The sequence below is a fragment of the Seriola dumerili genome, unplaced genomic scaffold (assembly GCF_002260705.1).
Source record: "Seriola dumerili isolate Sdu_G_001 unplaced genomic scaffold, Sdu_1.0 BDQW01005691.1, whole genome shotgun sequence".
Lineage (NCBI taxonomy): Eukaryota > Metazoa > Chordata > Actinopteri > Carangiformes > Carangidae > Seriola > Seriola dumerili.
Window position 1 is genome coordinate 621,965 of NW_019179946.1, and position 12,753 is coordinate 634,717.

General features: G+C 41.5%; 1 protein-coding gene across 1 annotated transcript in view; it reads right to left on the minus strand.

Annotated features, from left to right (window-relative positions):
- loxhd1 (lipoxygenase homology domains 1) overlaps positions 1–12,753 on the minus strand; it is a 30,137-nt gene continuing 17,384 nt past the window's right edge. Inside the window, exons 27-41 of the mRNA XM_022769845.1 lie at positions 11,504–11,620; positions 10,687–10,849; positions 10,292–10,446; positions 9,885–10,094; positions 9,249–9,375; positions 8,892–9,100; positions 8,561–8,746; positions 7,078–7,205; positions 6,866–6,983; positions 4,789–4,966; positions 2,272–2,457; positions 1,735–1,905; positions 1,011–1,149; positions 582–737; positions 1–481 (exon numbers count right to left, since the gene is read on the minus strand). Of these exons, the coding sequence (XP_022625566.1) occupies positions 1–481; positions 582–737; positions 1,011–1,149; positions 1,735–1,905; positions 2,272–2,457; positions 4,789–4,966; positions 6,866–6,983; positions 7,078–7,205; positions 8,561–8,746; positions 8,892–9,100; positions 9,249–9,375; positions 9,885–10,094; positions 10,292–10,446; positions 10,687–10,849; positions 11,504–11,620 (2,724 nt within the window). The remainder of the gene's footprint in view (positions 482–581; positions 738–1,010; positions 1,150–1,734; positions 1,906–2,271; positions 2,458–4,788; positions 4,967–6,865; positions 6,984–7,077; positions 7,206–8,560; positions 8,747–8,891; positions 9,101–9,248; positions 9,376–9,884; positions 10,095–10,291; positions 10,447–10,686; positions 10,850–11,503; positions 11,621–12,753) is intronic.

The window sequence follows — 12,753 nt, forward strand, 5'->3', positions numbered from 1 at the left end:
TTAGTATTTCGGGTAGAGGACTCTGGTGATCTGCCCGTCAGCCCTCTTAGTGTCCAGCCACTTCCCACAGAGGAAGATGGTGGTTACACCGTTGGCTGTGTTTGTGACTTCCACGCGATCCAGCAGCCAGCCGGGGCTCAGACCAGAGTTGTCGTGCTCCACCCGAACCTTCTGCAGCTCTCCCATGTCCAACATTTCCAGCAGGAAACGGTCCGTCTGCTCACGTTCGAAAAGGTTGCGAAACTTCTGTCGCAGCTGCCGGCTGCCTGAATCTCCATTGGAGCCATAGACAGTGATGAAAACATTGGCATCTGTACCTGCTCCCTTCTCATCACCTGTGATGACGATGATCTCGTACTTGACGGGCACCAGGCTTCGAGCTTTACTGGCAAAACTCTCAGTTGTTTTTGTGCACTCAAAGGTCAAGAAATCATCCCTCTTTGGAGAGAGAGGGATGAGGGCATTGCAACTGAAGATGTACCTGGAAGTGAGGAAACAGAGAAGAACAAAATGTACAAGTATGGTAAAAAAAAAAAAAGAATGAATGCATAGGTGTAGATGTGGAAGCATAGATGTCTTACTTGTTTCCCAGTTCCCTTTCAGTGATGACGACTTCCTCCACATGCCAGTAAACCTCCCCCTTTACTTTCTTTCCATCCTTGGGTGTGTGGCCCAGGCAGATACCAGCAATATCGCCCAGGTTCTTGGACGAAAACTCAAACCTGTCAACATTTCCCCTAAAAAGCGAAGGGGCATAAAAACGTTGAGTAAATGAGTAGCTATTATTTTCAATTGGCCCACAGGCCTTGTTCTGTGCTAGAATGAATTCTCAGCAGGACGGTGTAATGTCACAAAAGTGGAATGCAGCTTTGGTTTCAAGTACTCGGTGCAAGTGGGATTTTCATAATTAGAGTAAAGGGAGAATCAGAGGGAGAGAAAGTGAATTTCTTTGAGCTTTTTCATGCAAAAAAGTTGCAGCTCATTGAATTAATCTTGCAGCAAGTACCTACCGTAAGAACCTCTTCTTCTTTGAGGAGTTCTCCATTACAAATTCTTTTGATCGGCCCTTCTTCCCCTCAAGTACAATCCAGGCATTTTCTTTGGTTTCAGCCTCAGCCGTGTCTCCAGTTGTGACACAAATTTCATATTCTTTTAGAGAGAAAACACGGACACAGTTACAGTAAATTGTCCCAGGTGTCCTCAAACAAACATGGCATCATTTCCACACAGAATATACAGCATACATAAAGATGCATTGGCACAAAAATGTACAGAATAATTTGGATTAAATAAACACTATAAGACTTTCATGAAATCAACCCTGTTTTTGATACTATTTATGGTCTGCATTTTTTCTGTAGCCATTATATGTATTTACTAATTACCTCTCTACACAGTAGTTTTCAATGTTAGTGGCAGAGTTTCCTGTGCTGAAAACAATGCAACATGTAATTTTGTCTCATTGATGTCCGCCTCTGTTTTCTTCTCACTCTCTTTACACCATATCAGAGCTGTGTTCAGTTACTCCTACTGCTTTATTAAAACAATGTGAGATTATTTTGCTGCACTGTAAAGAGACACACCATTTGCTCTTCTGTTATTTCTAACAAAGCTCAATGAGTGTTTGCTACCTCAAGAATTATGGGGCCTTATGGGTAATATTAAAGTGCACTAACCACAGGGGTTGCAAAATCGACCATGACTGAAATCTTAAGCATTAAGTTCTGGCCTTACTGGTCTTCTCATCGAGGTCTAAGTAGTCGTTGTTAGCACAGGCCAGCTCTCTCATTATCTGTCCATCATCATCATTCTTGGCAAGCCAGCGGTCACAGGGGAAACGAAAGGTTTTATCCATGAGCTCATCCTTCACATCAATGTACTCCAAATGCCATCCAGGAGCCGAACCTGGGTGTAATGGGATCAGTATACAAACAAAACCGTACATAAAGATGTTGTCAAGAGTAAAAAACTGAGAGTGATACAGGAACCTTTTGGGCCAATCAGTAAAAAGCTGTGTTATTCCTTCAGGTTTCCTCAAAGTCAGACCAGTGATACAGCAGTTGTTAGTGTTGGACAGCAGCTGCATTAAGCCATTAACTGTCCAGGTGGTGCCTCACACATTTCCAGATCAGATCTATCTCATGTTATGTGATTTTAACGTAATTTGATCAAGTTAGCTTCATTTATGTATCACTTTTCAAAATGGCAGTTACAAAGTGCATTTTTAATCAGCCCGTCAGTGACTCTACACTGTTTCTCTGAGTGGCTGACCTGTGTTGTCGTGCCAGACTCGTACTTTGGAGAGCTCTCCAAGGCTGAGGATGTCTGAGAAGCGAAATGTGTCCACCTGCTTGCGCTCAAACTTGTTGGACTTGCTGCATTCTTTCAGTGCCAGTGTCCCCGTATCTCCGTTCTCCCCAAAAATGATGACCCACACATTGGCATCAGTGCCCGCTCCTGAGGAGACATTTAGAAAATAAAATCAGAAATTCTGACTGATCAGAATTTGCGTGCTCTGTCCTGTTTTGATTTTCTCAACAGAAAAAAAAAACACTGGATCAATCAAAGACAATGTGACTGAAAGTGGGAGTTTAACCATGCTCAGATCCTCGCCAAATCAATAACTGAACACTTTTTTTTTTACCTATGCCTAATTGTGTTTTTTATATTATGGCAACTGAAATGCATTACATTAATGGAAATGGAAACTACATAAAATTACCTCTCTTCTGTAAACGGTTTTAGCGTGGTGAATATAAATTTGTGTGCTTGCACTTTGTTGTAGAGCTTTTTAAATTGCAGTTCATCTCAACTATTGCAGGGATTTGTTGAATTACTAATAAACACTGAGATTGCAAAGCCCCAAGGAAACTGATCAGCTAAAAACCAACCACATGATGCAAAGAGAAAAATGAGGAGCGGAGAGAGCTGTGTTCTCTGACTCAGAGAGCACATCTATAATCCCTCTGTGCTTGATTATTTCATTACAGGGGTTAGATACCACTCAGTCTGCAGCACATTTTCCTAGTGTCTGTACACTGAGACAGAGAGCCAATATTTTAATTAAAAGCCCTGTAGTTTTAATGAGAAATAAAAGTGTTAGCAACATTACCAATACCATAAGAATTGCATTTACTGTAAGTTGCTGTTACCTTTTCCTTTGCCACTCTATATATTCATGTACATACTTGACATTCAATGCTTCTTCACAAGGGGTGCATTACCATATGCACAGCTTCACCTATGAAATGCTGACTGCATGCCTGTGCCTGTATGTGCATGTGTGTTTATCAGCCGTGCTCATTATTCCTCGCAGAGCCTGAGTAGTGGTGCAGAGCTACATCTTAGCTTCCAGTAACTGCCAAGGGCAGAGAGCAGTCCTTTGAAGTCAGCTCAGACTTCTTGCCACACTATCGTATTGATCAGCAGCGCTACTGAGCCATAGAAAATACTGCATGAAGAAAAGTAGAGAGCAAAACCGCATTGAGGGTTTCTGAGGAGGATGTCTTCCATTACCATGTTGAAGTCAAACGTAAATGATTCCAATTTCGCTCCTCATGGAAAACACAAACCTCTGCACAAGAGCAGGTCAAATGAGGATGAGGATCTACATAACATCTAACTTGGATAGTGAACGAGTAAGATTACAGACAAAAATCGTATCTACCAACTGGATGACATTAGCTAGGAGTTCACTGATTGACGAGGTCCCATGAATCAATTCTCCATCCACTTTTAAGTTAGCTATTTGAGCTACTGCAGGATACCCTCAGGTGCAATCCCTTTGAAAGTCTTCTAAAACACGAATAGCTAAGAGATGATAGAAAAGGTGGACCCAGGACACACTTTACAGATTATATGTCTCAGCTGACCGCTGAGTCCCTCGGGATCCCCCAGGAAAAGCTGGAGGATGTTACTGATGAAAGAGAATGTCTGAGCTGCTCAGAGCGTCCCTGGACCTGACCTGACACTGACCTACAGATGGAGGGATCGTGTTGGTATTCCTAATAAGTTGACTTGAAATACACTCATCTGTTGAATACATTTGAACTCTTCAGTTCCTTTGCCTCACAGGTCTGGTCCAAATGCTAACATAAAAGGTGTTCCCCAAAGATCAATCCTCGGCCCTCTTCTTTTTCTAGTGTAAATGCTACATTTTTTGCTGCACATAAATTATGTTTATTTTTTTCTGACGCTTTCTTTGCTTTTTTCTCATTAATTCCTGAATATTTTTTATATATCTTTATTCCCCTAAAAGGTATTAAATAAAACAATTAGAATCTGTATTTGAACTGACAAAAACATAAACAAACACTGACATATGTGTGTCTGTTTATGTATGAACTGTATGTTTATTCTTGTACACAAGTCTCTCTTGAAAAAGAGATCCTGATCTCAATGAGACAACCTGTTTAAATAAAGTATTTAATAATAAAAATAATAATATACAATATGTGATGAGGAGTTGTGCAAGAAAAAGGCTCTTTTGAAGGGGTCCCAAGCCAGGGAGGTTGGGACCTGCCTTAGGTAATGTGTATGAAAATGGAAGTACAGAAATACATTAAACATATCTCCAGTTAAACATAAATGTTCCCTAAAACAATGCAATGTACACTTTTTCACAGGGAAAGGGTAGAAACTTGTTCTCTGACTGCAACACGACAGGTCGCTGCCTACCCTCACCCCACTTTTGTTGACTCTCACTATGTTGAACTGAAACTATCTTTTCAATGGGACTTCCTGGCTGGTGAGCCAGCTAACAGCAGCCTGCACATGTTGAGGACTTACCGGCACTATCACTGGTCTTGACCTGGATGATGTAGGTGGTGAGCTCCACCATCAGCTCCTCGTCCACCACAGCAGCCATCTCACAGATCACAGTCCTCTTGGGTCCACGTGTCCTGGACAGCCACTCCTCATAGGTGAACACAGACACCTCCTCCGTGGTCAGGTTACGCATGATCACCTGAATGAACAGAGTCAGCTCTTTAAAGATAATATTACACTTATTATAAAGGTCACTCAGGATCCCATCATTGATTTTATTGATCAACTGCCACAGTCAAAGCACAAAAATTCAACCACAGTAATAAAGCAATAAAACGTAAATGCAAATTTTTTCAAACTCAGGCGTAACAATATTAGATACTGTTATTATAATGTATTACAAAGATTAAACAATAAAAATGGATCCATTCCAATCCATTCTATCATCATTAATTCTGGTAAAAATGTGGAACAAGTGTAGCTTGCATCAGCATGCTAACATGCTCACAATGACTTGCTTATGTTTAGCAGGTTTAATGTTACCATGTTGACCATCTTGTTTTAGCATGCTAACATTTTCTAATTAGCTCTAAGCACAATGTACAGCTGAGACTGATGCCACTAGTTTTTGGACATACAGTACATTATACATACATGATCAATCCTGTGAGGAACATGAATGTCGGTACAGAAAATGGTGGCGCTAGAAGAAAATTCAGGGATCTGGATAACCAGAGTCAACAGGATTCATCCTCTGAGGAACATGAATGTGTGTACTTGCATGGCAATCCATCCAACAGTTGATATTTCAGTCTGGACCACAGTGATGGACCGACTGACATTGTCCTCCATGGAGCCAGATCACTGGCTACTCCCCTGAGCATATTAAAAGGTGTTGGTGTCACACATTGTCATGTGTTAGTGATATGTACACAAACCCTCGCTTCTCCCAAGATGTCTGATCGCTTGTCCTCTGGAGTATTTTCATTAATTAATATTATTAACAAAAACCAGGATCAGGCAGGCACACTTGTATGAGCTCTCCACTCTGCATATTTATTTGGGCAGATTAGTATGCTGGCAGTTTGCCCAGCGCACTGTTGTGTCCATTTCAATACACAGACCCAGAAATCCATAAAGACAGCACATCTGCTTGTGATGCTGAACACACCAGGCTCTGTGCAGGGTCAAGTCAAGGAGATGTTCGCAGCCGCTGAGTCCCAGGCACGGACGGACAGGGCTTGGTATTGTTCCTGACTGGTCTGCTGCTCTGCAGGCATGGTGCCTTTACCAGAGAAGACATTTGCATAGGAAATGTGCTCTGTTTCATCAAAGCAGTTGGCCTGAGACATCAGACTGAATTTGGAGGTGAGCAGTGATGCTATCCTCACGGGGTCACCATTTTGGGAAACTATGTATATTAATGCAGTCAATTATATTGCAGGACTACGCATTAAAAATTTGTGATATTTGCACCAACACACATTAATCCAGACTAACAGCAAATACAAAATGAAATGTTCTGTCTCTACTGAAAGCAGACACACAGTGCTCATTACTAAGCCATGTTTGTGTGCTGTGTGTGTTCTGTATGTGTGTGTGTTTCTGTGATGCCAGCAACAACAGCATGGTAAATAAAATGGGTCAATATGCTCACTCCAGGAACTCCGGGCCCTGCTGTGTGTGTGTGTGTGTGTCTGTGTGTGTCTTTGTGGGTGGGTGAATCATTGACCCTTCTCCTGCAGGCATGGATAGATGTGTGTGTGTATTTGTCTGTGTGATATAATAGACTGAATGATCCTGTGACCTAAAGCATACAGCGCCTGGATAAAAACACAGAACCTGTGACTGCTTTGTACTATTGATTTTGGAAGAAGCTAGCAATTACTGCTCTGCTTTTTATGCTCCTGGTTTTATGTTTTATGGATGAGATCAGCACTGTCCTCTTCATAACCAATTAGCCCTCAACAAAAATTAACGAAACCTCTGCATAGTGCATCATCAGCTGGTTCTGGTGTGTTAAATCTGCCTAAAGCTTTCCTTTTGCTCTAATATATGCCTGTCTGTCGCTGTAGTAGGTGGGTTAAGGTGAGCTGACCTTATCCAGAAACCAGTCAGGTCGACTGCCAGAGCCATCAATACGAAGCCTCATCTTCCTCAGTGGGGCAATGTCATCGATCTCCATGTTGAAAGTGTCCTCCTGACCTCGCTCAAACCTATTATCCAGCACACAAACAACACAGTTTTATCACCAGCAGTATAATAAAATGCTAATTTTTTTATTGTTCGTGATGGCGATGTTTTGGTTACCTGTCCTCATTTTTCTGCAGCAGCATCTCCTCTGTGCTGCCGTTGGCCCCAAACACAGACATAAAGATCTGGGTGTCTGTTCCTGCGTTTTGCACGTCTCCTGATACCACCGTCACTTCATAAATGATCTGATGTGAAAACATGAGAAATTTTACTTACTTGATTTCCCTCTCACACCCATCTCCCACAAGCAATATTACCTTTAAAACACCAGGGGAAGAGGGATTTATCTTGCAATTGTGGAGCAATTATACACAGTATAAATCCATTTATATTTTAGGACTCATAAGTTTGTTGGTGATGCTGTAAACATCCATAAAATAATAATGAAAGGTGTATGAAAAAGTGTGTTTTTACAGTGGGAGGGCATATACAAATTAAAAAACAATGGGTCCCTAGGCACAAACAAGTCAAAGGCCCCCCACCCCAACAACAACATAGGAGTAAGACCCCCATATTGAAGGAGACAAACAACATGTTGTTTTTAGTCATTTCGTGTCTCTTAGAGATTGTTAAATGTCTCTTTGCTGTCGTTTTGTGTCACTTCGTGGTCATGTTTCATCACTTTATAGTCATTTTTCATCTCTCTGTAGCTGTTAGATAGACTTTCCAACAGGAAAGGTTAACAGCCATTACAAACAGAGGCTCTGGCCTACAGCCATTAGGGCCATTCAGTAATCCATCAGTGTGGGAAGGGACCTTTCAAAAATTGCCAAAGTTGTAAATCAACGAGATCATGATGTCCTTACTGTCTAATTCTTTGTAACGTTATATTTCTATTGCTAACAATAAAAAGATAGGAAGACATGGCACTGCTCTGTCTGACACTCCTTGTGATGAAGCATCTTGAGTTAGACAGTCATTTATCATCGTACGTGGAATATTTTATTATAGAGACATAATCTGACACGACACAGGCACAAAGATAAGCCCTAGAAAAGCACTTCATTTTCATTAATATTACTAATTCCCTACAGATGTCTAATACCTTCATTAGTGTATCTACCTTCAATACATCAGTCTTCTTCTATAGCAATAACATTGTGAATTATATTTTTTAATTCTAATGGCAATACATACAATTCTAGTGTCATGGCGCAATAATGGTCGGACGTTTACACCGACTGTTACCATCTTAACAGACTGCAAGGTGACAGGTACTTGCTGAGTTTCAGACACCTTTCACATCTAAGTCTCAGTGTTTATGAGGGGAAGGATGGGATTTAATGTCGTCAAAAGATGTTGTGAAATAAAAATGAATCAAAGGGGATTTAGGAGATTTGAAGGTATTAACTGCAAATTAATGTTTAATCATGATTCAGGGGGGTGACAGTTAATGTAAATTGTTCCACTGGTTCCATTAGTGACAGTATGATACAAATTGAGTCATTATCACTGGTCAGTTGCAGAAATTTGATCTAACTGTGATGTATGCTCTCTGTCATATGGTTGTGCTTACCTCAATTTGTTCACATTTACATACCTTCTGGGAGATGGAAATGGCCTCTGCATCCAGCACGTTGAATACTCTTGCAGTCAACCCATCTCCTCGATCTTTGGCCAGCCAGCACTTGCAAGCAAAGATGTATTTGACCCCTTTGGTTGGCACAGCAACAGACAGCTCATCAACCAGCCAGCAGCTCTCAGGAGTGCCCCCATCATGGCCGAGCTGCAGGGAGGGAGAGAAACAATCACTTCAAGCTACATGGGTGTATTTTTCTGCTTGTTGATGTGTGTGTGTGTGTGTGTGTGTGTGTGGATGCGTGAGTGCATGATCTTCACTGAAACTCTAAAAGCGGCCCTCCCTCCCTCACCTCGACCTTTTTGATATCCCCCACGTCTGCACCGTGGGACTCAAAGCTCTCCAGAGAGCCGGCCTCAAAGCCCTTCCTCCCATCTGGCAGGTCCAGCCACAACCTCTCTGTCTGGGTGTGATTGGCCCCGATAATGATCACATAAGCCCTGCTGGTGGTGCTCGCATCCCGCTCCAGTCCAGTACAGATGGTGATGTGGTATGGTATGACTGCACAGGAAGGCCACAGCACTTATTCATTCACGAGGACATGAGATTATGCAAAAATATCTGTGTTTGAATATTAATAACAGTAACATTCACAGAGCAGAAGATGAATCAGGCACGCAGTGCTGAAGATTCTTGAAATTTTTCTTACGTGGGAGCTCAATTTCCTCATCCTTCTTCTTCTTGTTCTTTTTGTTCATGTTACTGTCGACACTCTTCACTGTCAGAGCTGAGTTCTTCTTTTTACTGTTTAGGCTCTCTCTCACTCCTTCATAACCCTGAACAGAACATGACACACACAGTGATACAGACAAACACACAAACAAACACAAATATATATACTGTGCATGCTAAGATCTACACTTCGGGTATTCATGAAGATAATCATTTTGGAGGATGTAATTTGTGGTGCTGTTAGACTGTCTTGTACATCTGTCCACCCCATTTACAACAATGAGGCTAGGTTTATAATACAAATAATTCCCAATTCCCCAACAATCCCATTCCCCTTCACTGTAATGGACTGGAAAGAGAAAACTAAGAAATCGACATCTCAAGCAACAGTATGTCTACAGTATGTCAGAAAGATACTGTGAGGGGTCAGTGGAAAAATGAAGTGTTATATGTCTTTTAAATTTTACATGACCCTATAATAACTTTATTTGTACAGCAGTTTTCATGATTTTACTCCTCCAGTTCTACTATCAGGATTTAATAATAATATCTCCTGCCCATTTCTACATATGATTGTAAGACACACCCAGTTACACACAGTCTTTCATGTTACCTTGACGTAGAAGACTCTCTCAATGCGTCTGTCCTCCCTCTTCCTGGAGAGCCAGCGTTCACATAAGAAGAGGAAGACCTCCTCCGTGTCCACGTCTACCACCTCCACCTGGTCCAGGTACCAGTCGGCGCTCACCATACTGTTATCATGGCGGATTTTTATCTTGAAAACCTGTCCGAGGTCGATTGCCTCCATAGTAAACTTATCCACCTGGGGAGATAAAACATAACAGTTGGTCATCACTGTGTAGTTTTTACTTTGTAGGATGTGTTTGCCTTGCTTCTGAGGATTATTCGTTATTCACAGCATTAGGATTGTTTGTCACTTCATTGATCATTACAAATAATAAAAGAGAACAGCTTAAAGTTTCATTGTGGAAATTAGCCACAAAATCTGTGCTTTCTTACAGAGCCTCGTTCAAATTTGTTGCTGTTTGTCTCTGACTTGCTGAGTTTCCTCTCTCCAGTGTCGCCCAGGTCCCCGTAAATTGTGAGGAAGACGTTGGCGTCGGTGCCGGCTCCATACACATCACCTGTCATCACTGATACTTTGTATGTGTGAGCTGTGGTGGGGATGATGATCACAGACAAGAAAACAAGGGATCATTTCAAGGCAATTGGCAGAAAACAGACAGGAAAGAAAGCTATTTTCTATCCTTGTTTGATGCCACTGTCATGATAGAAACTCATTCAGGGATGGAAAAAATCCAAACTAATGCTCAGAAAGTTGGAGAAAAGACAGAACATAACAGTGTATAATAAATGCACATGCATGTATTGTTTGTCTGCATATGATAACATACTCTCCAGGGCATCTTCCACCTCGACTTCAGTCAATTTCAGACTTCCATCTCGTGAAAGTTTCTCAGTAATGATGTCAGACGGCACCAGCTCTCTCACTGTTTCTCCATCATCCTCCGACTTGGCAAGCCAGCACTCGCATGGGAAGATGACAGTCTCTGAACCCTATGGAAACAAAACTATGATTTCATTTGAGTGTTTGTGGCTTAGAGGGAAATCAGTGAGCACAGTTTGACTGAGCCTTGGGTTAGTCATAGTGCTGGATCACCCTCATCTATCTGTGAGGAGAACATCTCCACCTACTGACCAAAAATAGTGTTGGTCTGTCAGTAGAAGTGGGAAGTAGGGCGCTGACAATGACAAATTATAATTCTTCAACATTAGATATTTGAGATGTTTGTTAAGCATTTAAGTGCAAGTATTAAGATCGATATCAGTGATCAGACCCTGGAGCTTTTGATAGCCCTCATGTTTATGTTTTGGTGGTGTACTGCACTGTGTGCAAGTGCAATTTTGAGGTGCTTGTACTTCATTGAATGTAACTTCATATTTCTACTCCTCTACGTAGATTAAGTCCAACTACTTAAAGTACAACTACAAAAATGTAAAATGCTACTCAAACATGAATGCCTCAGTGTTTATAATCCAACAATGTATTATATAATAGTATTACACTTAATTTTTACTTACTAGATGAACTCGCACGGTAGGACTTTTACTTCGAATGCAATATTTTTATTTTGCAGTATTGCTGCTTTCAGTTGAGTAAAAGAGCTGAATACTCCCTCCGCTACTGCACCTGTCCCTTGTAGACAGTACCTTTCCTTTCCTGAGAAGACGTCTGATCTCCACCCTGTCCAGATGCCAGCCCGGGTTAACCCCACGGTTGTCATGGCCGATACGGATCTTCTCAATTACATCCCCCACGTCTTCTAGCTGCACAAAAAGCAGAAAAAATTACTGTATTGACAAAATATTCAGTACTGAATTTACCGAATTTACCACAGTAAATGCATAGGACGGCAGCTGCCACTCCTAAAAAAAAATACTATGCCACCCGAGCTTCCATCCCAGTTTTGGACAGTCTAATTCAAAAGTATATATATGTATATGTAAAAGTTGTGGCCGGTCGGAAGTTTACAAGAATGAAACTCCGACGTCCGAGTGCTAACGAATGCAGCATGAGATGGTTTGCTCTGATTGGTCAAGGAAAACATCCCTCTAACAGCCTTATGGAAAAATATACGTCATTACGCTTTACGCTCCGCTACACTGGCTGACCCGCCTCTATTTTGTAGCCAGAAAGCTAACAAACAAGGGCTGCTGCTAACGCAGCCTCAGAGAGAGATGGGAGAAATGAGGGAAGAACAGCGGATCCTGCTTTGGACTTCTCACGACGATATTCATAACCTGGAACACTTTTATGGAGAAGCTCTTTTGATTTTTGTGATCTGTGGACCCTTACGGACTAAAGGAATATAAATAATGGAGGAATGGAGCGAGAATTGGAGTTCTACTTGTCTAAAAGGTAGGCAGTCACCATGCCCCTGCTGGTAGATATTAATAAATGCGCTTATGGTTAGCGCAAAATGAATTTTAGCGGCTCTAACCATTTAAAGAGGTACTGCCTGTCTTTATTGACATACCTTTAAATTTACTCCGTCAGAGCATGTTCATAACCCTCTGATAGGCCCATGTATGGGCCGACAGGCTGTATGATGGCAGAAAAAAATGTTAAGTGCAAAGTCCATATACCTGTTTGCTAGCTAGCGAAGTGACTGAATGCTTGATAGTATTGATGAAAAAGTTTTTATGCATGCACAAATATGTTCACTTGGGGTAGGTAACAAGCAAGCTAATTAACATAGTCTAGCCCAAATTGGCTGAATCTACCAACATCTCTGAAGCTGCTCAGTGTGCAGACAAACATGTCCAAATTGCAACATACAAAAGCACCCAGTTTAAAAAGCACCAAATCACTTGCTCCAAGCCCCAAACTGAAAGCCACATCAGAAAGCAATGCAGTGATGGTTCATTCAAAGCTCAGTACCTGAGAGTTTGCACTTTCA